Source organism: Pleurodeles waltl, chromosome 4_1 (assembly GCF_031143425.1).
Source record: "Pleurodeles waltl isolate 20211129_DDA chromosome 4_1, aPleWal1.hap1.20221129, whole genome shotgun sequence".
Taxonomy (NCBI): Eukaryota; Metazoa; Chordata; class Amphibia; order Caudata; family Salamandridae; genus Pleurodeles; species Pleurodeles waltl.
This window is the reverse complement of record NC_090442.1, coordinates 290,724,814-290,751,290: the sequence shown is the minus strand read 5'-3', so window position 1 is coordinate 290,751,290 and position 26,477 is coordinate 290,724,814. Positions and strand designations below refer to the sequence as shown.

Sequence of the window (26,477 nt, the reverse complement as noted above, 5' to 3'; positions counted from 1 at the left end):
CTGGACGAATCGAGCATGGAAAATGTTGGCACGGTAGGTCAGCTAATTGCATATGAGTCAATGCTCTGCTTCGCCTTCTCTGAAGGGGACACTGAATGGCAATATTTTAAGATCCCCGCTGGCCGCCGCTTGACTGCGAACCCGGGCAGTGAAGCATGTATTCAGCCTTGTCAAAGAGTCCGCAGCGGGGCCATCTGTGCGGATGCGGCCCGTGAGGTCGGATTCACCTTTCACACTTGCTTCCGGCCTCGTGGCCAGGCCTGGAGCACGCGCGACCCAAACACTGGGGCCCAGTGATCCTTAGCCAGCATAAAGGAGGCACTTGTTGCGGAGCTCGTGGTAGGACCCTACTGTCTGCGCGGAAAAGGCGACATAACAACACTGACCCCTTTCAACTTTGGTCCACTTCGGGCTGATTTCAGTCCAGGTCATGCCTGTAAAGTCGAAAGTTATTTCACATATTCCATTGTTGTTATTCTAAGAAGAGAGCTACGGACATTTACTGTCAGGACTGAAGAATCGTTATGTTAATATATCCTGGTGGGCTGCAGGATGGGAGGGACTCACTGTGTTATACAGTTAAATCTTTGCTTTGCGAGTGCTGCTGCTCGCGGCGTGTCTTCTGGTTCCAAGGAAGACAATAGGCAAATAGCTTTCCACATGTAAATATTAAACACATGCCCACGATGTGAATGCAGTGTCGGACTGGCACAGAAAATAGACCGGGCACAAGATAAAAGTGGCCCCCATTAGTGAATTAGAAAGCTAAAAAGTGGCCTATGTTTACAAACTAAGGCCGTTTTGAACTTGTAAAGATACGCTGTATAAGTGTTTTGCCATGTATGGAAGACTGCATGGTTTTGAACTTGCTGCAGGCAATATCTGGTTCAAAACCAGGGAAATGAACAGTAAAAGTTGGCCCAGCCGACCATAAAACAGATCCACAAACAGCCAAAAAGTGCCACAAACACTGATCTGTCACACCAGTCAATCGGGCACTTCCTGATTGCCCTGTAGGCCAGTCCGACCCTATGTGAATGTAAAACAGAATTTATGGATAAACCAGCATCACATGGAATGTACTTGGTTAAGAAAGGTAACATAAAAATGTGAAAATATTCTTCACAACTAAGCATACCAGGAGCAGCTGGCGCCAGAGGTAAAGCATTAGAGTCACTGCACTCACATAGCCACAAAATTCCCAAAAACAGAAATAACCACCTTATTCAAAGCTCTGGGTGAAGACATTCAGATTCACTCACTTTTACAGTGTTGAGAGGATTACACCAAAACTACTAACTATGTGGTGCGATTGTAGGAATGCCCTTCTTTCCCTATCTTCCTATGTTCATCATAATCAGACAAAAAGAAAACTTTAGCGGGACATATCTACCTTACCATGCTAAGTCAACAATAATACATCAATCATTATTGGACATTTCAAACCTTTTGCACTACATTACTTTAATGCTTGTAAAGACATACCTCCTTTCAATCTTCATATGTTGATTACACTGTCCTTGTATATAACACGTTATTATTCATTGAGACGAGTTCTCTGTATTTTAGGCTGCTAAGTTTTTCCATGTGTCCTACTGAGGTTAAAGCGACTGTCCACAGCTACATTTTTTGGGCCTTTCAAAGTGGACTTCTCATTATGTGTAGTCGAGATACTTGTTTAGGCGTTGTGGGGATCTCAAAAGAGGTATCTCTATGCAAGCACTGAAGTAATGTACTGCAAAATAATATTTCAAGTGTGCAATAATAATTGATGTATTATTGTTGACAAAGCACCATGAGGTAGATCTGCCCGAGTAGATGTTTCCTCTTTTTGTCTGATATGACATTCCAAACTGTAAAGGGTTACTTGGACGTCCCCTCACTTTAGATACTCACATGTTCCTCATAATGACATCTCCTTCTAGGTCAATACTCAGGATTGTGGCCCCTTAGATAGGGAACGGCTTTTTAAAAGTATGTATGGCAACAGAATTATGGGCAAACTTAAAAACGAAGGCACCAATCAAAATATCTCCTGTACAATTTTTTCTTCGTCTTGCATCTCCTGTACAAAGGGATGGGTGAACTGTGCATTTCTGGCTATCTTTTTTAAAGCTGATTAGCGTTACAGGCACATGCCATGTATAATTGTTTTTTAATTTTATCATTTTTATTAATTGCGTAAAATAGTTAAAAAGGGTGTCCTCGCGCTAAATGAACCAGACCACAAAGGAACAGACCCTACAATGAGAACAAGTGAGTTGTCAGCATTTATTGACATGTAGAAATACTTCTTCAGATCACATAAAAAGAGGAAAGGAATTCCGGGCTTGAGAGGTAACAACAGAAAAAGATCAACCACCAACACTGCATGTTTTTTTTTTAATTTAGGGAAGTTAACACAGCAAGAGGAACAGAATAGACAGAGGGCAGAGATGTAAGGCGAAAAAAGAGAAATCATATAATTGTAATTGTTAGCAATCAGTTTGTGTAACGTATTGTGGAAAAAACACAAGGACCTAAGACAGCCTTTCCTTACAGGTAGCCAATGAATAGCAGAAAGATGGATCGAGATTCGGGATGTTCTGCGTAATCCCGGAAGAAGGTGGCCAGTCGCTTTCTGAATTAATTGCAGTTTCTGAAGGAGATAACCAGGGAGTCCTAAGAAAAGAGAATTACAATTGTTCGACCCGGAGATGATAAGTGCCTGAACCAGGGTATTTCTGGAAGAGCTGTAAGAGCTGAGTAATAGCGGAGAAATTTTTTCTGATAACATAAGCATAAAAAAGCAGGCAGAAGTGACCTTATGGATATGTGCTCCAAAGGTACGCATGTCATAAAAAACGATGCTGAGATTTCGAGCCATGGGAGAAGGCATTAGACAGACTCTAAAGGAGTCAGGTCACCAGTTAGAATACCAGGAGGAGGGCTTTCCAAAGACAATTACCTTAGTCTTGTTTGGGTTGAGACTACGAGAGTTGAGATTCATTCACCTGGCCACGCAACACATGTAATCTTTAAAATGGTCCTGTAGAAAATTCAGATCACCTTCCAGACACAGAATCATCTGGGTGTTGCCCGCAAAAGTGTGGAATCTAAGGCCATATGAAGTTATTAGAGCAGCAAGTGAGGCCACATAGATGTTAAAATGCACAGACCTCGGGCAAGAACACTGACTGATGCCACAATTGATGGGGTTGAGCCCATGACGATAGCGAACCAGAGTCACTGCTCGGAAACACCCATGTAAGAAGGAGAAGAACCAGCTGTAAATGATGCCCTTGACCTCGTTCCGCCTGCCAAGTAGGTTGTCATGGGAGACCATATCAAAGGCTGTGGAGAGATCTAAAAGGACGAGAGCAGCCTCCCGCACCAAGAATCATTCTGATGTTGCTGGTGGTAGATACTAATGAAGTTTGTGTACTACGTAAAGGGTAAAAAACAAAAGGAAAGAAGCCCAGTAAATGGTGTTCTTCAATATGTTTAGACAGTTGCTGGTTAACTCATCTTTCCACAATCTTAGCAGCCCTTGGCAGCAAGGAAATAGGGTGGCGGTTTGACAGAACAGACAGATCTCGAGTAGGCTTTCATAAAAGGGAATGGCCAGGGCTCTTTTCGAGCCATCAGGCACAATGCCTGAGCTAAGAGAAGTATCAGTTCTGATAAAGCAAGAATATGCTGGAAAGACAATAGTTTTAAAAATTGGTGATTTTATTGTGAGAAAAGTTGGAAACAAAACAGAACTGCTGTTTCATTGAAAAAGCTGTACAGCAGGATGAGCGAGTGTGTTGTGTATTAAGAAAATCATGTATGCACCAAAGCCACATTTGCACACTGGCTACTCAAGTCAAAAGAAACACATTTGTTTATTTACATATTTTTTACTATTTATTTAGTTGACTGTTTAATTTCTTTATTTATATTTTGTATATGGCACACAAACATCTGGAGGCCCCTGGAGGCATTTAGGCGCTTTACATTGCAACATAACACCACAACATGAAATGGTTTAAGAGAATAACAATAATAGCATAGACTGAACAGTAAACCACATCATCGTGCAGTAGGAGGTATGAGGGCAAAGTAAGCATATTTTCTGCAGTAATAAGTGACATTAACGTTAAACATCTCCTCCCAAGATCTGACAAAAAGAAACAAACGGGAGTGGAGTACTATGTGTGGCGCTTCTGTTGGACATCCATGGACAATGAGGAGGAAAACAGCTGGCGGTTAAATCCACAACATTGTAGGCTAGGTTCCCTGTGTCTTCTCTGCCTCCACACTGACCCAGTGGTCTCAAAAAGACATGACTCGGGAACGACATATAGGGGGTGATAAAGAAATACAAGGTGAACCTATGTAGTATTAGACTAGAAACCTGTCCTTTTCTGCCAACCTCCCATGCCTTGTTCCCAGCCATCTCCTCACTGATAAGAAAATACTTGGTTTATTTTGCCATCTAACCTCATCCACCATAAGGGCCTCAGTTGAGGCCCTCCCACTTCTCTTGGCCACCTCTCCCCACAAACACAAGCAAAAAGAACTGCCACTCTCTCTCTTCTATTCATCCTTCCTCAGGCAGCCATAGATTCTGCCTCTTAGACCCTGCTCTCAGTACATATACTTGTTTTCAATAGTAAAATGGTGCCAGGTGATGCAGCTTAGTGCCTACCACCAATTTTCCCACATCTACTTAATCAGTAAAACTATTAAAGAAACAGGCCACCCATGACCTGCAGCCCAGTGGTGTGTCAATACTCCAACATGTGCTGCTCTCAAATAAGCCCAAACTGAATGTTTTTTTTTATTCAGAGACCCGTTGAATCTCTGGTGACATTCCAACACTTCAACCTGATTCATGAACCAAAGATTTAATAGCTCAAACCAATTAGAATTTTTTGATTTAAAGTGGCTTGAGGTGAATTTGACCCCTAGGTCTGTCTTTTTAGATGGTTTTGACCCCTAATATATCAAATACAAAATAGGTGCCTTGGGAAGGTTGAATTAGGGGTTGAATCACAATACATGACAAAAAATTGCAGGTTAAGTGTTTTACCGGATAACCCCAATATTCAACTTTGTGCTCATTCATTTCACCAAGAACTACTATAACCCAGCTTCAGATAATTTGACTGAGTCCACTCTTGCGTACACGAGAGCAGGCTTCACAAATCGGGGCAAGTGTTGTAATGCACACTGCATCCTGTCAGACATAGCCAGAATATGACCAAACCAGCAAGCCCAACCTTGTTCAGTTCTTCATTTAGCCAAAACGTGAATAACTCCTTTAATTGGGGATTAGCCTAAAATAAATAAGTTACTTACCTGTAACTGTAGTTCTCCAGTATTGGACACTTTCATAGATTCACATGCTTGAATCCTTCCCCATCGTCGAGATGGGAGTCCCCGGTTTAATACAGAAGTTATGCCCAATTCCATATAAAGATTAAGTGCATTAGGCCTTAAACTGAGAAACATATCACAGTTGTTTTGTAAAAAAGGACCAAACTCTAAAGAAAACCAATCAGATCAGACCACCCTCTAGAACCCTCCTGTGAGGAGCTGACTTCCCTCAGATTTTCCAAGCATTAGTGCTGTAATATAGATACTACTGAGAGAATGAAGGTGAGCTCCCCAGGGGAGGTGGGTGGGTCGCATGTGAATCTGTGAAAGTGTCCTGGAGAAGTACAGTTATAGGTAAGTAACTTATTTCTTACTCCAGTATTGAAACTTTCATAGATTCACATGCTTGAATCAGAATAGCAAGCAGTGAGTAACACATTTTATACGTGTACAATATCAACCTACTATTATATATATGAAAGAGCATGAAAAATTCCCCCAACTTTTTGCTTGTGGTCTGGAGAGCGTAAAGTTATTACTTTTATAGAAAATACAAGCAGATGGAGGGAAGAAGAAATGGCTCACCTTCATTGGAATAGATTTTGAAGGACTGCTTGTCCAACTGCTGCATCTTGGAGCGACTCTGTATCCAGGAAATAGTGCCGCTTGAAAGTATGTGCTGTCTTCCACATTGCAGCACGACAGATGTCCTGTATTGATACACCTGCGAACAGTGCACAGGATGTGGATATTGCTCTGGTGGAATGTGCTCGCACACTCGTATTTAATGGTCTACCAGCTTTCTGGTGGCAAAACATTATCGCATTTTTAATCCATCGAGAAATAGTCTGTTTAGTTACAGGGTGTACTTTTCTAGGGGTACTGAAGGCTATGAATAGCTGGTTAGTTTTTCTAAAGGACTTCATTCTGTCCAAATAAAATCTGATGCATCATTTTAGATTGAGTGAATGCAGGGACCTCTCCACAGTAGTTTGGGAGGAATGACTTCAGTACTACTGGCTCATTAATATGAAAGTCCGAAGGTACCTTTGGGATGAATTTAGGATTGGTGCACAGAATAACTCTATCATTTTTTAATTGTAAGAAAGGTTCCTGCATCATGAAAGCCTGAATTTCGCTTACCCTTCCTGCAGAAGTAAGGGCGAGGAGGAGAGCCACCTTCCATGTGAGGTACTTGATGTCCGCCCTATGGATGAGTTTGAAAGGCTCCTTCATGAGCTGGCCGAGGACTATGTTAAGTTGCCATGCTGGAGGTGGGGCTTTCGCCGGAGGAAAGAATCTGAGGAGACCTTTCAAGAATTGCTTTATCAATCTCTGCGAACATAAAGATGGTTTGCCTGGTATTCTCCTATACCGAGAAATAGCTGCCAGATGGACTTTGATGGACACATGGGCAAGGCCTAAGCATGATAGCTGCAAGAAGTATGCTAAGACTTTTTCCGGGGTGGAGGAGAGAGGGTGTATATTCATGGCTTTGCACCACAAACAAAATCGCTTCCATTTTAGGTGGTACGTTTTGTTTGTGCTATCTGCTCGTGCTTTAGCAAGTATGTCTTTGCAGTCACTTGGTATGTCTAAGCAGCCAAATTCGTTGAATTCAGGAGCCATGCCAATAAGCTCAGAGACTTGGGATTCGCGTGTCTTACTTGCCCCTGGTTGATGGTAAGCAACTCTGGAATTGGTTTCATCCTGATGGGTGGACTTGAAGACAGTAGGAGTAACTCCGTGTACCAAGGTTGACGTGGCCATTTTGCAGCTATTAGAATTATCTCGCAGGGTTCCAACTTTATTTTCCTGATTACTATTGTGAGGAGAGGAATTGGAAGAAAGGCGTATGCATAAATACATGACCATGAGATTGAAAATGCATCCCCCCACGATCCTTGTTGGTGATGCCAACTTGCGTAATATTGGCATTTGGCGTTCTGGAAGGTTGCAAAGGGATCCATATTCCGCTTTCCCCACTGGTAGAATATTCCATCCAGTGTTCACTGGTCTAACTCCCACTCGTGGGGAGATGTTTTCAACCTGCTCAATGAATCCACAATGGTATTTTGATGGCCTGGGACATGCTCCGCGGTTATGTGCACTGAGTGTTGAATGCACCAACTCCAAATGGTCTGTGCTTCTCGAGACAGTAGGGGGGAAAGCGTTCCTCCTTGTTTGTTGACATAGTGCATTGTGGTGGTATTGTCTGTTCTGAGAAGCACTGCCGATCCTCGAATTCTTGGGAGGAAGGCTTGCAAAGCATAATACACTGCTCTCAGCTCGAGAAGGTTGATGTGAAAAACATGGTGAGAGGAGGGGCATTTGCCGCTTACTCGAGGGTCCTGTAGGCATGCACCCCATCCGGTCATTGACGCGTCCGTTGTTACGGTTAATGGAGGAATCTGAGGTAAGAAGTGCAGACCTCGTGAAATGTTTTTGGGAACTGTCCACCAATCAAGAGAAGCTATCATGAGCAGAGTGATGCGGCTCATGCACTCGAAGGATCCTTGCACTTGTTTCCATTGCCTGTCTAGTTCCTCTTGAATTGGACGCATGTGAAGTCGACAGTGGGGAATGAGGTTTATACAAGATGACATCATTCCTAGTAAGGATTTGTACTGTCGAACTGAAAGAGACTTTTTACTTTGGATTTGTTTCACTAGGGAGATTAGCTTGTTTTGCCTGTACAGTGCTGGGTAGGCTTTGTTTTGTTGCGTGTCCAATATAACCCCCAGGAAGGCTATCTGTGTCGAAGGTTGAAGTAGTGACTTTTCCTGGTTGAGAGCGAGGCCCAGGTCCTTGAAAAGGAGTAAGGTCGCCTTGACAAACTTGCGTGCTGACTGAATGTCGGGAGCTTTCACTAGCCAGTTGTCTAGATAAGGAAAAATCTGGTGTCTCTCTCGTCTCAGGTAGGCTGTGACTGGAGCCAAACATTTGGTGAAGATTTGTGGTGCCGATCTTAGCCCAAAGGGAAGGACCTTGAATTGAAAGTGTCTGCCTTCCAACACAAATCTTGGGGACTTCCTGTGTGTTGGGTGAATGGAAATATGGAGGTGTTTTGATGATCAGAAGTTGCAGGACGTCTTGTAGTGTGACCATCCAGAATGTCTGTTTTTTTAGGTATTTGTTTAGCTCTCACAAGTCTAGGATTGGCCTCCATAAGCAAGATTTTTTCTGAATGAGGAAGAAGAGGGAGTAGAAACCTTTCCCCCTCTTGGAATAGGGCACAACTTCTATTGCTCCTTTGCTCAACATGGTGTCCACTTCTAAGCTGAGCAGACGAAGATGTCTTTGTCGAACCTGGGGTAGTGGCGTTATTGGGGGAATTTGAATGAACTCTAAGAGGTGTCCAAATTGAATTACATCTAGCACCCATTTGTCTTTGGTTATTTGACGCCAGCGATGAATATTATGTTTTAATATTCCCTGAAAGACTGTAGGGGAAGAGCGGGAGATAACTGGCTGAAGACAGTCATTGCCTATGGGTAGTTTCTTTAGATTGCCTTCCAGTCTTGCCTTTGTGAAAGGGTCTGGAGTAAGCTGCTGGGGGCGGTTGTTTTTGCTGATACTGGAGTCTAGAAGTGTGAAAAGTGGTGAAGTACGAGGGAAATCTGTACTGCTGATATCCTCCACGAAATGAAGGTTGACCTCTGCCCCAGGCTCCATGAAAAGGTACTTTCCTATACTGCAGATTGCCTAATGATCTGGCTGTCTCATTGTCTGACTTTATGGTCTGAAGCGCGTCATTGACATGCTTCCCAAATAGCGCCTCTCCGTCGTAGGGAAGATATAAAATCTTAGTCTGAAATTTGGGTTGAAAATTGGTGGTTATGAGCCACCCTTGATGCCTTAAAACAGCCGATCCAGCAATCAGCCTAAAGCCCATGGCGGAGATATCAAATGCGCAGCCGATGATTTTCGCCGAGGAATGTTGTCCCTCAATGAGCACCTTCTTTGCCTCAATCTTGGAACTCCCCGAGAGTGCTTCCAAACGGTGAGACATGTCTGACCAGAGCTGTCTGTCGTATTTGCCAAGGAGCGCTAGAGAATTGGCAGCCTGTACCAAAATGGCAGACATTGAGGAAAAACGCTTTCCAATGTTGTCCAGGCATCTACCCTCTTTATCTGGCGGAGTGGTTAACGGTATAGAAGGATTCCTGGAACGCCGTTGCGCTGCCTGTGAGATGACAGAGTCTGGTTTTGAGTGGCCGAAGAGGCAAGCCGGAGCATCATCTGTGGGCTTGTATTTCTTGTCCAACTTAGGCAGCACTGCAGGTACCATTGCAGGGTTCTGCCTGATCTTCAAACCCTGGCTCCAAACATGGTCAATTACTAGGATAGCCCTGACTGTTTTCCTATGAGGTTCTTTGAAATCGTACAGGAAACAATCCTGCTGAGTCGCGGGCATCTGTAGATCAAATTGTGTAGCTGCTCTTTCTAGTAGGTTGTGAAAGCCACCGATATCCTCAGGAGGGGATTCCACAATAGGTGTCCCAGGAGAGGAAGGTGCTGGAATGATATATTCATCATTAGGTGTATGGATTTCCCCCTCTTCACCTTCTTCATCCGAAGAGGTTTGCCCCTGCGCAGGTACAGATTGAGGAGAAGCTTGAGGCCTAGGAGGAGTTATAACCTGCGATTGTTGAAACTGCTGAGGGGTTGATGGTATAGCAGGAATCGTCGGCTGATGCACCGATGTAGGCATTGGCGGAAAACGCTCCCTATAATCCGCTAATATTGCTTGCAAGTCCGACACTAAGCCGGAAGGGAGACCTACTAGCCCCTGTTGTTGCTGTTGTTGTTGTTGCTGTTCGTAATATTGCTGGTCATAGTAAGAGTCATCATCATCTGAGTACTCCTGACTTTTGACCTGTAATTGAGAGGGACTTCTGGCCACCCCATATAGTCCATCCTCCTTGGAGTCGTCTTCATCCAAAAGGTGCGAAGGTAGTAGTCTTGACACCATACTAGGAGATGTATTCGAGGGGGTCAAATTATGCTTTTTTACCTTTCTTTGACCAACCTGCTCCGTCGACGAGAACAGAGCTAAGGTAGACGGTCTCTGTCTATTTGCAGGTGTTATCTTGATCATCAACGAGAGGTGAGTTGTTGTAGACGGCGGTGGTGATGTCTAAGTGATCGTCGACGGAGGCATTGTCAACGAAAGTGTCATCGACAGGAGCGCCGTCGACAGTGGGAGCGTCAACGGTTGAAGCATCGTCGATGAGGCCGTCGTTGGTAGGGCCGTCATCGGTGGAGGCGACGACGAGTGTTTCGTCGACAGGGGGATCGCCGACGAGACGATCAGCGGCGACGAAGACTGTAGTCGTGATGACGAAATGGGGTGCACCGTTGATGAGGATGACCAGACTGTTGATGAGGATTCAGATGTAGCTGCCGTCGACATAGACATTGTGATGACGGTAGATGTTGTCGTTGATGCATGAGCCGTCGATGGAGATACTGCCGATGATGGTCCCATCGATGGTGCAGAGGCTGGCTTTTTGAAGGTATGTTTAATTCTGAGAGGTGGCGTTGGGGCTCAGAGAGGGTTTTCTTTCCAGATTTGATGGAATCTGAACCCTTTGATTTCCCCTTTTGTGATGGGCTCCATATCTTTGAGGAAGCCTGGGATTACTTTTTAGAAGCTTTTTTAGGTGGTTCGTGAGTGGCTGACATTGCCTGAGCATGTCTCTTCATGGGTGTCTTGATGACAGAAGATGAGGCACTGTCTTCATCAGAAACCGGATTGTCTCTGTATTTTAATTTTTGTAGCCAAATGAGAAGACGACCCTCTCTGTCCTTTAGGGTCTTAGTAGAAAATTTCCTACATACCTTGCATTCTCTAGTTTTATGGTTAGGCTAGAGACAGTATATGCAGTCTTTATGCTGGTCATCCACATACAGCCTCTTCTTCATGCAGGTAGCACAGGCTCTAAAAAGCCCTTTTCTTTGGTGTCTCTGACATGGTCATCAGTTTCTAAATGTAAGAATTTCTGAAAAGAACAAATAATCCAAATTCCTCAAAACAGAATATCTGAGAGAAAACTGAGCAAAGCTCAGAGGAGATTCCTAAGCATGACGTGCAGTGGACAATCTGATGGAAGTCAGCTTCTCACAGGAGGGGGAGGGTTCTAGGGGATGGTGTGATCTGATTGGTTGTCATTAGAGTTTGGTACTTTTTTTACAAAACAACTGTGATATGTTTTTAAGTTTAAGGCCTAATGCACTTAATCTTTATATGCAATTGGGCATAACTTCTGTATTATACCAGGGACTCCCATCTCGACGACAGGGAAGGATTCAAGCATCTGAATCTATGAAAGTTCCAATACTGGAGTAAATTCCGAATATTTTCATTGTATGCAGAGGTACTGAAACGTGCAAACGCATCTATTATCATAAATTTCGATTTTAAGCTACCAGTGAGTGGAATGAAGTTACGGACGTCTAGGAGTGCACACTTTAATTACAGCATACGAGTTAGCCAATACAACGTAACAGGTCGCTTTGTTAATTCTTTATAGTCAAGATGGACATTGGCCACTCAGACTCACCTGTGATGAGCTTCTGTGATATGATGAATAGTGAAGAGGTCCAGCGATGCTGCTGTCGTGGGGTAGGGACGAATACTGGCTTGGCATTGAATGATGATGCTGGTTGCTATAGCTACCATAGTTGTAACTTCCTGTGTACCTAAAGTATGTTATAAAATATAACTCTATTAAGTCCATACGTGGAAGATATGTATATTAGTTGTAAGAATATTAAAGCAGGGCAAGGTTGATGAGTGCATGGAAACGAGCTAAACGATTAACAAAGGCCACATACATCTCGCTGCAATATTGAAAGTATCATATCCCAGGGATGAGAATTTATTCAAACAAGATCTCAAACACACCGTTCATGTCTGGTGTACTTTTAAACGTAGTCAGTGTCTCCTCAGTCACATATTTCCAAAACACTCCTATACACAGAGGCATCTGGAATTGCTAAGCACATTAAACTCAAGCACCTCACCTGGAACACGGTTGGGGCTCCATGTTCTATGGAAGTCCTTTGCCAGACATTCCCGCTTGTGTTTACACATGTTAAGTTTACACTTAAATTGCAGGTATTTTTCTAATTTTGCCCCTTGGAGCACCAAAAACTGCCCAGGCTGGGTTAGCAGGGAACAATGGGCTAATAACAACGTCTTCCTGAATGGCAGTAATCGTACTGGCAGTGGGCCTGTCCTGTCCCAGATTTCTTGTATTTGTTCAGTATGCACTGATAAAGACAGCAATTCATTTCCATCCTTGTACAGTGGGAATACACCTATGATATTGTCTTTGTCAGTCTATGAATCACTGTGTAGAGTGGAGTGTACTACAATACCAAGATGTGTTCGTAAGGCAGCTGCTGCACATGCAGACAGGCCCCCTGAGACAGCTATTGTGACAGGGACATGGAGCACCAAATTTGCTTCGTGTCAGGTGTGGAAGGTTTATCCAGTTTCTATGCATTTTGATCCATGTATTTTGTATTATTCTGTTATAAATGCATGACTACATGTTCCAAAATGCAAAGAAAAATACACACTGGTGTGGATAAGCTACAGGAGGCTGCTGTGGGACTGATATGGGACACACAGTATTCTTTCCTTATGTTTGTGTTTCAGTACTTCAAATTTTAAACCTCAGATAAAGAAAGATTGCAAAAAACAGGTTTACTAATACCAGAAAGCAAAGAAAAATCCTTGACTGGAACATCTAGTCATGCATAGGCCTTAAAAACGTGGCAACTATGTAGACAGTTATTGCGCCAGTCACTATGCCCTTCAATTGTGCAGTTATTAGACCATTAGCATTAAATGCAATTAGACAGTGCCTTTCCATTTCCAAAGAAAATTGGAAGCCTTGATCATATACACTGGAAAGAACTGTACTGAATTTCTCTTGCAGAAAGCATCTTCAGATCCATGTGTTAGCTCATTCAGTCCAGCTATTTCCTTTGCATTTCGGTACTCGTAGGGCCTCCTTATTCCATTATAAATTCAATCCTACAAGTAACAGAATGTAAAGAAAAAACGAGGACTGGGATATTACTAAAATATAGAGCTAGGGAAAATAGGAGTTCTGATTTTAATACTAATCAACATCTGAAAGAGGCCCATGTGTGACTTACCCGTGCTCTTCCCGGTGAGGGTAGACCGGTACCCGGTGCGCGACAGAGGACGGAGACACATATGTGTTTCTAATAGCAGGCCCTTGCGGAGAGGTCTCTGACGGTGCACCTGCCGCCGTTGTCACAGTGTAGGTGAGGGACCATGTGTACGACTGCAGAGCACCTACAAACAAGGGGAAAGGCAGTCAATGCAAAGCTGAGGTTTTTTTCCTTCACGTTCATTGGCATTTTAAATACATTCAAATATGTAAAACCTAACCCAGTTTTTTGTGTTTTATTAACAATTTCAATATTGTACTAATGTAGGGGTCATTTTTAGTTTTAGTGTCTAGCTACTGGCTGCCTTGCACTGTGAGTGACAGCATTTTGTCTGATCACATCCACCTATTAAATGTCCACTAAAGTGCCAGGTCTGGTAGGCCAATTCTTTACCGTTTAATGTTTTTTCCTTTTCATTCTTTATCCTTTGCTGTTTTTTTGTGTGTCTTATAGTAGTTCATATACAATAGCATCTCTGTTTTTAATAAATGTTTTTATTAGAGTTTTTTCAATTTATATAAACACAGTAATGCAAAAGAAAGTAGTATGCAGGGAATTACAGAGGTAGGCGCATAATGTAAAATACCAAAACTTAGGGCCTGATTTAGACATTGGTGGAGGGGTTACTCCGTCACAACGGTGACAAATACACTGTTCCCTGAAATCTAAATCCCATTATATTCTATGGGATTTAGATTTCAGCGGACGGGATATCCACCACCGTGGTGACAGAGTAACCCGTCTGCCCATATCTAAATCAGGCCCTTAGTGTATACAGAGCGTATTATACAAGTTACCAAACTATCAATAATGAAAAAGCAAAACATTGTGATTGTAGCATTTGAATTGCCTAACTAGATCATGGGAGGGAGCGGACTTGGAGGTAGACATGATATATAATGTATTGGTGAATAAGGAGGAGGGTGAATGGAGGTTAGAGTGAGATAAAGAGAGCAACGAATGTAGAGCGGTAAGGTGGGCTCGCTTTGTGCCTATGCACTATGAACTGTTGAAGGGAAGGCGGGAGAAGGGCCAGGGGGTGGATATGAGTAACAATAAATTGTGGGGAGAGTGCACATAATGGACTCTTATGGGAAGCACGTTGTGGCAATTAATTCATTGGGGGAGATCATCATGTGACATGGGGTGCAGGAATTGTGAAAGATGTGTGCCCCACTCTGAGGATATGGTGCATTTGCGAATGTGGCATGCTTCCTTTTAGCAGAGGATGGTCCCTTCTGCTGTATCCCATTTACGTACTGCACCCTGTCATACTCCTGGTGGTGCGGAAGAGGGGGCCCTCTATTGTAGTGTAAGCATCCGCTTGGTCAGTAAAATAGCAAGCCCAGCAAATTGTGTGCTTATAAAGTGTTTCTTCTTGTGCTTTAAAATACAGCAGACGCAAACTTCCCAAGTATATATGTCTGTGAGTTCAGTGACCTCACGAAGCATAGTATGTATACCCTGCCATTAGGTGAGCACGAGGGGGCAGGTCCGTAACGCGTCGAAGGTCCGAATCACCCAGGATACAGTGGGGGCACCATAGGTCCGCTGTGGGAAAACTGCTATTGAGTTGTGTGGGGATCAAAGATGCATGGTGAAGGATATGGAACTGGATGTATTTGAACCTGGCATTTCTTGAGATGGTGTGGGGAAAAGCCAGGGTCTGGATCCACTCCATTTCATTCAACCCCTTTCCCATGTCACCTTTCCACTTAGTGCGCCTCAGGGAGATTCATGAGTGGCCCCAGATCGCCCTATAGCGCCCCCATGGTGAGGAATGCTTGAAGAACAGTATGTGTGGGATGCTCTTCGTCCCTTGCTGACCATAAAGTGTGCCAGGTACAATGCAGTTGGCGGCAGTTTCGGAATTGCCCAGCCCGAAGGTAATGATCTATCTCAATTTGTTCAAAGGAAAGGAGATGGCCGTCTGAAAATAGGTCGCTGGCCGTGGTGTGGGATCAATCTTGCCAGCTACGCAGTTCTGAAGCTGAATACGTGCTTGGCTAGTGGGTAAAACTCTGTTGTGAGAACCCCAGAGCGTATGGGAGGATATGTCATGTGAGAAAGTGAGTTGTGGTGATGCATTTATGAGAAACCTGTACTTGTAGTGAGCATAGAGTCTATTAGAAGCTGTGTGAGTAGGAAGCCTCTAACGGTGGCGGTGGTTAGAGGTAGAGAGTTGTGGCATGTTTCCTCGAGATTATGGTTCGCCAACCACCTTGCAAGCCATTGTAGCTGTGCCACCAGAAAGTGGGTATCAAATGAAGGGGTGCCCAATCCACCCACTCCGGTAGGCAACTGCAACTTTTTCAGGGCTATCCGGTTGTGACCACTATCCCATATACGTTCTGTTAACAGTGAGTTAAGTTTGAGAAAGAAACTGGGGGGGGGATACCACTGGGAGGTCGGTAAAATAATAAAGAAGGCAAGTTAGGATCACTATCTTTGACAGGGGTCAGAAACGGCATCCTTGCCGAGTGCTGTTTTCGACCAAGAATGTGGTGGAGATGTAGTTTTCCAACCGGTCCGAGAGAGATGTTTCATGTGTAGGCTAGAAGGCGTTTACAAATGCCCACCTGCGCAAGGACTTGGAACAGGTAGTTCCAGTTCAGCAGATCAAATGCCTTCTCCAGGTCCAGAATCAGGCACACCATGAAAGGGAACTGCCCCTGGACATGGTCCTGGATGTGAAAAAGTCGCCGAAGACTGTCAGAGGTGGTGCGCGAGGGGACAAACCCATTTTGGTCTGGGTGAATACGTTCTGGAAAGATTTAGACATATCTAGTGGACAAGATTTTACTCAGAATTTTATAGTTTCCCCCGTGAATGGCAATAGGGCATTAGGAAGATGAGCAGGTACAGTCCCGGTTCCGTTTGGGAACAGAGACCAGTAAAAAGTCTCAGAGGGAGGATGATAATTCATCTAGATTCAGGACCTCATTGTACTTATTAGCTAATCGAGATGCCAAACTGTAAGCATAAGTGATATAGAATTCTATGGGAAAATCATTGAGTCTTGGATCTTGTTCCTGGCCAGGTCTTGAATTGTCTATATAGCATCTGCCAGTGTTATCAAAGTGTCTCACAGGGATGTGGTAATATGTGGTAGGGAGAGGCGTGTTAGGAATGACTCATCATCTTCGTCTGGGACATGATAAGGTATTTTATAAAGGTAAGAAAGGTAAGAGTAGTATCTATAAAATTCAAGGAGGGTGTCATGTTGCGTGCGTAAGGTTGCACCTGTGGGAGAAGCAAGCTTGAGAATGGAAGTCTCCATCTGCTCTTCAAGAATCAACCAGGCGAAGAGTCGACCAGACTTATCACCTTCCCTGTGGGTTTTAGCCAGATACGCAGTGAGATTCAAAATACCGTAAGAGTTCTATGAGAGCTGCATGATGGTGTTTACCCTTCTCCAGTGCAGTCAGACGGGACACATCCCATTCAGCATGGTGCTCCAGCAATGGCAGGCGCTGTTCCACCTTTGTGATTTCTTGATCAAGGGTTCTACGTTTGCCTACAATTTTTTGGATACAAATGCCATAGATGACCACCTTAAAAGGGTCCTATTTGAGGAGTTTGTTAGAGGATGTGCCTTCGTATTTGGTGAAATAATTGTTCATGTATGACTCCTGGGTATCCCAAAAAGCAGGGTCCTCAGTGGCCATCGTTGTTGGAGACCACACGGCCTAAGTAGCCCGCAGTACATTCTGATGCAATAGGGTTTGGGAGCATAGTATGCAGTAGAGGCGAACAAATACATCTAGGGGTACCGTGTAAAAGGAGTAAACCCAGGAGTCAGGGTAGAGAGCTCTTGACACGTCAGCAAAAGCCCAGAGCGTCACTCAGTTTGTATAATGCTGTCTGATCGTGGTCCAATATCTACCAATAATGGTATCAGAGATCTGAAAAGGAACACCTGGACAGAGCCATACTATGGCTCCTCTTGCATATGCAGAATATGTGGTAGCATAAACAAATCTATGCCAATGTTTCGGAAGGCGGGGCAGTTCTGCTGTAGTAGTATGAGTTTCTTGAAGAAAAATAGTTTGTGCCTGTTGTCGTTTGAGGTCTGAGTATTTGGAATAACGCTTTCATGCCGTATGCATGCCTCTAACATTAAGTGTGAGGAATCTAGTGGTAGTCAGTAGTGACATTGTGTGTCAGATGGAGATATTTCATTCCTGGGGTCTGGGGAATGACATCGAGCACTGCCCTGTAATCGTGTCTTCCTCCCTGCATCTGAAGCGTCAACTCACGTATGTCTGCCTTCAATAGCATCTCTTCTTTACACCTATAACATCGTATTTTCCTGTGAGATACAGTAAAACAGAGGGTTTTGAAACTTATTCTAAGTACACCTGCCTGCTAGGAAGCACGTCTACCATTCTAGTGATATTACTTACACACAATGGCATTTTTGTTTATTGAATGTTTTTATTGAAAGTATGTGACTGCCGTGTTTAGACTTTAGCAAATTTTGCTCGGTATATGCTTCCACCAAAAAATATTAAAATGTAAACATCGCACCAGTTTGCCAAAGTCAATCCCATTGGCTTGTTTTGTTTTATGTATGGGCTTGCAAAGTAGCAGCATGTTGTGGAGTTCTCCTAGATGCGCATTCATATGGGTTGGGATTGGTTTTTGTATATTACACCTGGGATTTCTTTGGATACGTACCGAGCCTGGGTCCCATTTGATGTGACTACAATTAACCATGCCTGTTAATCTCTACAGTGTGCCTCTCTTCATTGAACTTCACAATTTTGGCGATGAGTGGACTTTCATTCTGTCAAGAACCCTCTGGAATCTCACTGGACTGCTTTGTCTCTTCATGTATACCTGTTCTAATTCTTATGTTTCCTGCTGTGCTGCTCTGCTATGCCTTGGGGTTCCAGGACTTATGTGCTTGCATTTCCAGCCTTTTCTCTGGATTATTTTTAATTGTGATTTTTCATGTTTACTATGTCCAGTATTGGCCCTTTCCATGGCTATCCTCTGCAAGACAACTTTCCGCACACCTCATGCCTGTGTCCTGCCTCACTCACGCTGTTAAAGCATTGTAGCCAGGCCTCACTCGCTCAGAAGATTATGACATTGAGCCACTTCTGGCTAGGGGTGCCTCTCATAACATCCTCGAGGTTGCTTGACCTGTTTCTGCAGGCCATGCTGCCTTTCTTTGGTATGTAAGCCTCTTCTAATTTCAGGTGCTTTTCTTCCTCTTGTGTATTTCTTCAGAATCCAGCACTTCATAGCATAAAGTCATTGTGACATACATCCCGGAGGCGTTTCCCTTCTGCGTGCAGCCTTCTTCTGCATCTCTTATGCCACTTACTGGCATCGCACCATCATCTTAGTGTTTAGATGAGAGTTTTTTTTATGTACTGTGTTTTCAATCCTGGATGGTCATCACTAATCGACATATTGTGTATTGATTTCAATTTCCATAGCATCTTGCACTCTGTTAAAAGTCATCATATATGTCAGCAATGTGCATGCTTTTGGCAAGTCATTGATCTAAATGCCACACTCCACTGCAATTTGTGATTTATGCACACACATCCTGCAGTGGCCTTCACTGGTAAGTGGATTCAAAATGCTTCTAAATTTTGCAACTCTTTGTTTTTGCAGGATGTTGTTATTGTATTGTGCAGTTGGTGACACCTCCTTCTACCTTCCTCCAAGATTCTAGTGAACCTCTTCTAAAATGGCATTATTGGATCTAATCCTGTAATGACTATTAGGGAGCTATAACTTGTCCTAGAGACAGACCTGATAGAAAAAGGAATTGTTTATATTATTATTTAGGAGTTGAGGACCAAGATTTCTCAGTTTCTATACATTTTAGCCGCATAAAGATAAGTTTTAGATCTCTGTGGAGCAGTTCTGATTATATTTGAATGAAACAACATTTTGTGGTCTATTACCCCAAGTTTTTTTTTACCAGGGTCCAAGCTTCTAATGAATCAGTTGATGCTTATGTCACTGGACTGAAATTATTGGTTGTTGATTGCAAATTTGAAAGTTTTACATCTTTAATCATTTATGATCAGCTGGTAGCAAGATATAATTTAAGAAAGTCCAGAACTCCTGTTGACTTGTAAGAATACTACTTTAGACAAAGCACTACATATTCTAAAAGCATTGAGAAGATGTTAAACAACTTGAATATCAATCAGCCAGTATAGATGTGATCGAGGTAGAAACCATACAAACTCAAAAAAGTTCAAAGGAATGTGTGTGGGAGTGACAAGACCATGTTATACATCAGGCAGTTTCCCAAGGTCATGTGTGAGGGATGTGGTTCTCCATTTCATGCACTTGGTTCTAAAAGCTGTCTTGCTTTGGGTCAGCAATTTTGAAGATGTAACAAGGTTGGCCATTTTGGGAAAGTATTCAGAGGTGAAAAATACATTTGCATCATCCTCCTATTGAAGAAGCTGAGGAAAAGTTGAACAAGCTAAATAGGCTAGTCAATTGTGAAGTGGGATCCACACAAAAAGTGTCAAGATTGTGTGAGGATCCTCGCATATCTGTGAAAATTGATGATGCAAATATTGAGTTATTGGTGGACTCTAGGGCCACAGTTACTATAATTTCTGTGGACAAACACGATGTTTATTGTGATTATTTATTACCACCAGATATCAATATATTGCTATTCACAGTAAGTAAGATCAATCTTCTTGGATATTATTGGGCAGATATTATGTTTAGAGATGAAAAGATCAAAGTAAATGTGTATGTCACAGGCACCAAGCTATTGTGGGCACCAAGATGATTTTGGTCATTAGGCCTATGCAAAAAAAAACCTGTTTCTTTGATGGGTAAGTTTAACACTCATACGGAGAATCCTCGGGTCATGAAATCTGCTCAGGTGTTTCATGAAAAAATAAAACTGATTATGGATAGTAAACGCACCATCCACTTGAAGAAGGATTTGTGCCTTGAAAGCACAAACTGTGAAATGTTCCTCATAGTGTACGTGGTGAGTTGTCAAAAAGATTACTGTTGGTTGTTAAAGCTGCTTTGTGGCCTTCGCCTGTCATTCTAATAAAAAAGCCAAGAGAGTTACATCTTTGCGTTGACATCAGATGTTTAAACAATGCCATACGGTTACAGAGCTTTCCTCCTCCACGCACTGAAGGTTTGATCACTATTGTGAACAGGGCCAAATGGTCAAGGTCTGATCACCACTGTGAACAGGGCCAAATGGTCTATGGAGCTGGACCTTCTAGCAGCTTACCAATAGATGTAACTAGATTTTGATTCACAACTTACCACACTGCGTTTGTAACACCTGATGGTGTGTTTCAGTTTCATCTTACCCCATTTGGTTTGGCGTCTGCTGCCACTGTTTGTCAGAAAATCATTACCAAGCTGTTTAAAGGTTTAACTTTTGTAGAGCTTTCTAGAACAGCATTCTGAGCATTACTGAGGCTGAGCATGATACTGATGTTTACAAATTGTAGTCTTTGTTGCATGATAAAGGGATAACTTTAGGAGAAATATGTATATCATTAAATATAATGCAGTGGAATATCTGGCACACAAACTCACAACTAAAGGTGTCAAGCCAAAACCTGATTTAGTCAGCAGTATTTTCAATGCTCTTCCATCCATGGACAAAGACGAGCTACATTCACTTTTAGGACCTTTTGAGTTTTATTCGAAATTCCTAGAGGACTTTAACAATTTTACTAAATATTTAGGGTCCTGCCCAAAAAGGAGAATAATTTATTGTGGTCTAAACAATGTTAGAGCAACTTTGATCTCATCATAGACAGGATTTCTTCTGCTCTAGTTTTATAACCATTGTGAAATGGTGCATGGCTTTGGTGATAGTTGATGCCAGTGCTTACAGCTTAGTGATGGTGCTTTCTCAGACTGAGGGTGAAGATGAGGTAACAGTAGGTTTTGTCTACAGGAAATGCAAAGGAGGTAGAAAGGAGTTATTCCATTATAGAAAAGAAGATTCTCGCTTGTGTAGTAGAGTTGAAAAATTCAAATAGTATTTGTGAGGGAAGATGATGTGTGTACTGCAATTGGGGTTCGCAGAGGGAAGGTTCAAAGTACTAATGACCACAATTCCATTGTGCCTCTGTGTTAAAAGGCAAAATAAAACCGTTAAAACTCAGAAGTTGAGTTCTCTCCTCCACCTTATTATTCCCTATGAAATGGAGTACTCTCTTCCATCTTGTTATTTTCTCCAGGTTCCAAGGCTTTCTCTCTATGCCTAGTGCAACTGTTATTTTTTCATTGTCATGTTGTTATTATTATTTTTCTTTGGTTGTATGAGCACAGGATATATGGAGTTCACCTGGATGGCTATTCATCTGAGCTGCGAATGGCTATTGTATAATCATCGTAGAATTGTTTAGATGTGTACTGTGAGAGTTCCATGTTGCTTGTCTGTTGAGCCTAGCGCCCTTTGCTATGACACCTTGTTGTGCCTCCAATACACCATTTCTATTCATCTTTATAGTATTCCCCTCTTCAGTGGCATTCACATATACTCTAAACAAAAAAACACAAGTGGCTGAAAGTGCTGGACCTACTTGAAATTGAGACACTTTGCAGCTATTGTCCTCGAGGTCATTCAGTTTTCATTGTTGTGCTGTTTGGGGCACACTTCAGTTCACTATTCTCTCAGTGATAGTTATATATGAAGAAATGAAAACAGGGCCCTGCTGTCCGTTTTACTGTCTCAGCCAGTCTATGGTGGTCGTTATGTGCCTGCTCATGGTGCTGGGGCACCAGTAAGGTGGCTGGCCGAGAATCTATCTAAAGTACACACACAGGGTAGAGAATGCAAAACGAAAGAAATAGAGGGAAACCCATGCCCCAGGGACAACAAGTGAAGCTGTAACAGCCTACTGGCCCAAGATGTCAGTCTTCTGTGCTCTGAGCTTTCCTTCAAATGCCTATGCACTCTAGGTGGAGTTGTCCCACCATTCAAACAAATTGCATAAAGGGAAGTGTTGGAGATTTGTATCCCCAGTGATACTGACCCATCTGGTAATCCTGGCCCTGACCCTGCAAGTCTGATAATCTTCCCAGGTCAGGATGTCACGGTGGGAAAACGGAGTTGGAAATGAACAACTGCTTTAACAGCCTAATCCGCTCCAATTCTGAATGAGATGGAGGCTTTTTGTCCCCCGGAGAAAACTATTATTGGCAAGTTGCAATTGAGAAACGTGGCCCAGCCACCCAGCCCGATGATATGCGCAGTGTCCGAGCAGAAGGCGCAGAGGGGCGGGCACACTGGCCCTGCCGCCTGGGCTTTTACTGTGTAATGGTAGGCGATGCTCTCGCAGCAAGCTGCCGTCGGCAGTAAACCCACCCAGGTGACTGCAGTGAGTGCTAAAACGGCCTCGCACATGTAAACAAAGGCCCTGTCCCTAAATTACACTGCAGAATAACAGGCTCTAAAGAGAAGCTATTCCTTCTTTATTAGCAAGTGTTTGCACTTTACAGGCCGTGTAAATCAATTGAACCTTTCGGAGTCAAATGAGCTAGAAATGGGTAATCATATGCCACGACAGAAAGAACCATATACTCATGCATGTAGCCAATGATTAATCCATCTTTTGTAACATCGAACAGACTGAACAATAACAATCGTTTAGCAGTGCCTGCAATTCAACATGAAACTGAGTGTTAATTGAGGGCCAGGTCCAGGAAACAAGAGCATTGCATGTTGCATCCACTTAAAGTTGAATTTACTTGAATTAGGGATGAGTAGCGTCCGCTTTTGTTCAGTGCATGCTAGTAACAGATCAGCAGCAACGTCCAGATGAAACAGCCCGTGCTAACTGCCACTGACCACAATGAGGGAACATGCAAGAGGCACGTGATAGGGTCCACAGAAATGGATGACCTCCGCATTTCACGTTACCCTATCATGGCAAGCAACTGGATCCTCTTCATTGGAGAGAAACAGCCAGTCCTGCTTTTCCAGCCTCTGTGCTAAGCATGCTGGGGCTTGTAGTGTCTCTTTGCTCATGGTACATGTAGGCCTCCATGTCCGGGGAAGCTTGGAGTTGTTGGTTCAAAAGCTAGGATTAGTCAAGGCAACCCTTACCTCATGGCAAATAACCACTGTGTTCTAATGCTTACAGTTTTATTTTCTTCACTATGGCTTTTAGTGCTGAGTCAAGAGGAGTGGCGTGTGACAGACTACTTACACATTATTATTTTTTAAGCTCTGCCTCAAAGAAATTAGCAACCAGGACAAGTGTGATAGTAAATCTGGCCTGGTTTACCGCATTGCTCAGAAACAGCCTGCATTTTATCTTATGGGGTTAAAGTATACGCTAAAGAGAAGTTTGTGTATACTATACGTAAGATATCTATGGTGGTTAATGCATTTGCTACTGAGATCTGTGTGCAGTCTGGTGAAAGTTCTGATTCATGTTAAAGTAGCGTGGAGGATTAATGTGCCTGCCACACGGACCAACATGTAACATCCAGGTCACAGGCTTGTATTTTATGTAGAAGGTTCAGAGGGTTATGCTTATCTTGCAGAGATCACTGTGTTACCGTTGGGGCCCAAGTTACAGTCCCTGCAGAATAACTCAGTGAGTACAAGCCAGCATCAAGAAAATGAATGCAAACTGCAAGGCATACTTCTAGAACCTTACTGGTTTGTCTCAAATTGGATTATTCTGAGGTTGCTAAAAGGCTGGTTTGGGTATTAGTAAGTGGCATGTAAATTGCTATATGTGTAATGAGTATAGATAGATAAAGCTGACACTCCTATAGAGTATGCATGTCTCTTACATACAGAGATTGAAAAGTAACCTGCTTCCAAATCATAGCTTGTTGTCACTTCACAGGTGTTGCAGACATACTCTTAGCGTCTTTGTCTTCTCAGTGGCATTGGTATCAAAGCGTTATGTTCAGCTAGCTCCCAGGTAGTACAATACACCGTCCTTACTCCCTGCGGGAGGGGTGCACCCTGAATGTGGACACCACAATATTGAGGGCAAAATATTGTAATACAGTATCAACAGATAAGCCTAGATTTTTTTATAGCTACCTCCACATAAAAGTACCTTGGCCACTACGTAGTTATAGCTAGGACCTAGTTTCTATAGAAAAAGCGTTTTTTGATTTGCCAGTTGACGAATCTTCACATAAGTTTCCAAAAAACTTTTGCTCTCATTTCAGCTGCTGCTGGAAAGTTTCGGGGTAATCTGTCAAGCTGGGGCTGAGAAAAAGGAGGAGTCCCAAAATGTGTTTTCCCCATTCATTTTTCCATAAGGATTTTGAATAATGATAACGCCAAAACCACTGGGCGGAATTACACCAAATTTGGCAAAAAAAGTAGCTCTTGGTCCAGAAAGAGTCCTTTTTGTTATTTGGTGTAAATCCATTCAGTAGTTTTAGAAAAAGAATGAAAATCCAAATGTGTATATATACGGACCCGAAGGATTTGCCAGCCCCTCCGATCTTGTGCTAAGATCTGATTGGCTGCCAACACTTCAACAAGGAAGTGCTGGCAGCCATGTTGGGACTCGGCTTCAGCTGAGTCCCAGAAAAAAGAGTAAAAAAAATTAAAAGGGGCCAGGGTAGGGTTACCCTGACCCCTTAGCTCTCATGCCCTTGCCATGCACTGGTAATTACCTCAAATTACTCCAAAATATTGAAGACAACATTATGCATGGTGAAGGCGCGAGTTATAGTCACCTTAGGGCATGAGTTATAGTTACCTGAGATAATTCTAACTATAACTGGTGAATTTCTATGGTTTGGTACGTTTAAAATGTGAACCTATATATAATGTCCCTGTAACCTTTGGTTTTTTAAGTGAATGTCTATGGTTTTTTAAATTATATTTCCTAACTATAAGTCCCTGTAACCTTTGACATTTTCAGTGAATTACATACATATATATATATATATATATATATATATATATATATGTATATATATATATTCAAAGTGCATAGGTGTGGTGTTTAGGAATAGCAAATGTCTACTTCCCTATATGCACTTCCCTTTCGATATTTTGTCCCTTGATATTCTGCCCTCAATATTCTCGTACACTGATATTCTGGGGGTCACTATTCAGAGTGTGGGAGCTGCAGAATGTGTCCCGGTGTTGGGAAATTACTCCAGGACAATATCAGCATATTTCACTAGGTCCGGTCCTTGATAAGTTACAATCGCATTTAAAAGTGGTACTGTTTAATAAACCCGGTAATTACTGAATGTGATAAATACTGCAACTTTGGATTTGTTTCACTAATACCGTTCAACAGTTCAAATCTGTCGAAATTTAACACTGAGAAAATACCAAGACAGGAATTTTTGTGTGGAAAGCACCACAATCTGTATGGTATGTTCCATTTTTGAGGGTTCAACTCGTAAAAGGTTCTATTCGCAGCACCATTAAAAAATGATCCTGTGGGGTTGGTTTTTAACAGGTGCGATGCACAGCACGTACTTCTCTGAGGGCCTCGAAATGAAGGCATATGGATGCATGACAATGTGATATGAGATACAAATCCAAACTAAGCCGAGGCAGCATGAGAGTTACCCTCTGGTAATGATGAACGGAGATACACTACCGTATTCTTGTGTAAGTGTGAGTGGCCTCCAGATCTCATGCTTATGTTGCTGCCAGGAGATGATGTGAGCAGTGTGTGTGAGCGAGGTGAGCCACGACTTTGCCATTATGTCTGGGCAACTAACAGCCAGGATATCTATCCAAGTTAGCTTAAATTTGCTGTCCAATTCCGAACCACAAAGTGAATTCCAAAGGTTTGCCAGAGCCAAATGTCCAGCAACAAAGATACAATATATATTCTATCCGAAGCCTCTTTTGTGGAGTTACCTAATGCTGTGCATGGATATCTACCCAGGTTGTGCCACAGGGTAAGCGCCTGTGTACAAACAGGTGTAGCACACGCAAA

General features: G+C 42.9%; 1 protein-coding gene across 3 annotated transcripts in view; it reads right to left on the bottom strand.

Moving 5' to 3' along the window:
- Positions 1-26,477, bottom strand: part of RFX4 (regulatory factor X4) — a 236,973-nt gene that overhangs the window by 4,952 nt on the left and 205,544 nt on the right. For all 3 annotated transcript variants that reach the window (XM_069228352.1, XM_069228351.1, XM_069228353.1), the window contains 2 exons: positions 13,519-13,681; positions 11,910-12,048 (listed from right to left, as the gene is read on the bottom strand). In XM_069228352.1, the coding sequence (XP_069084453.1) occupies positions 11,910-12,048; positions 13,519-13,681 (302 nt within the window). The remainder of the gene's footprint in view (positions 1-11,909; positions 12,049-13,518; positions 13,682-26,477) is intronic.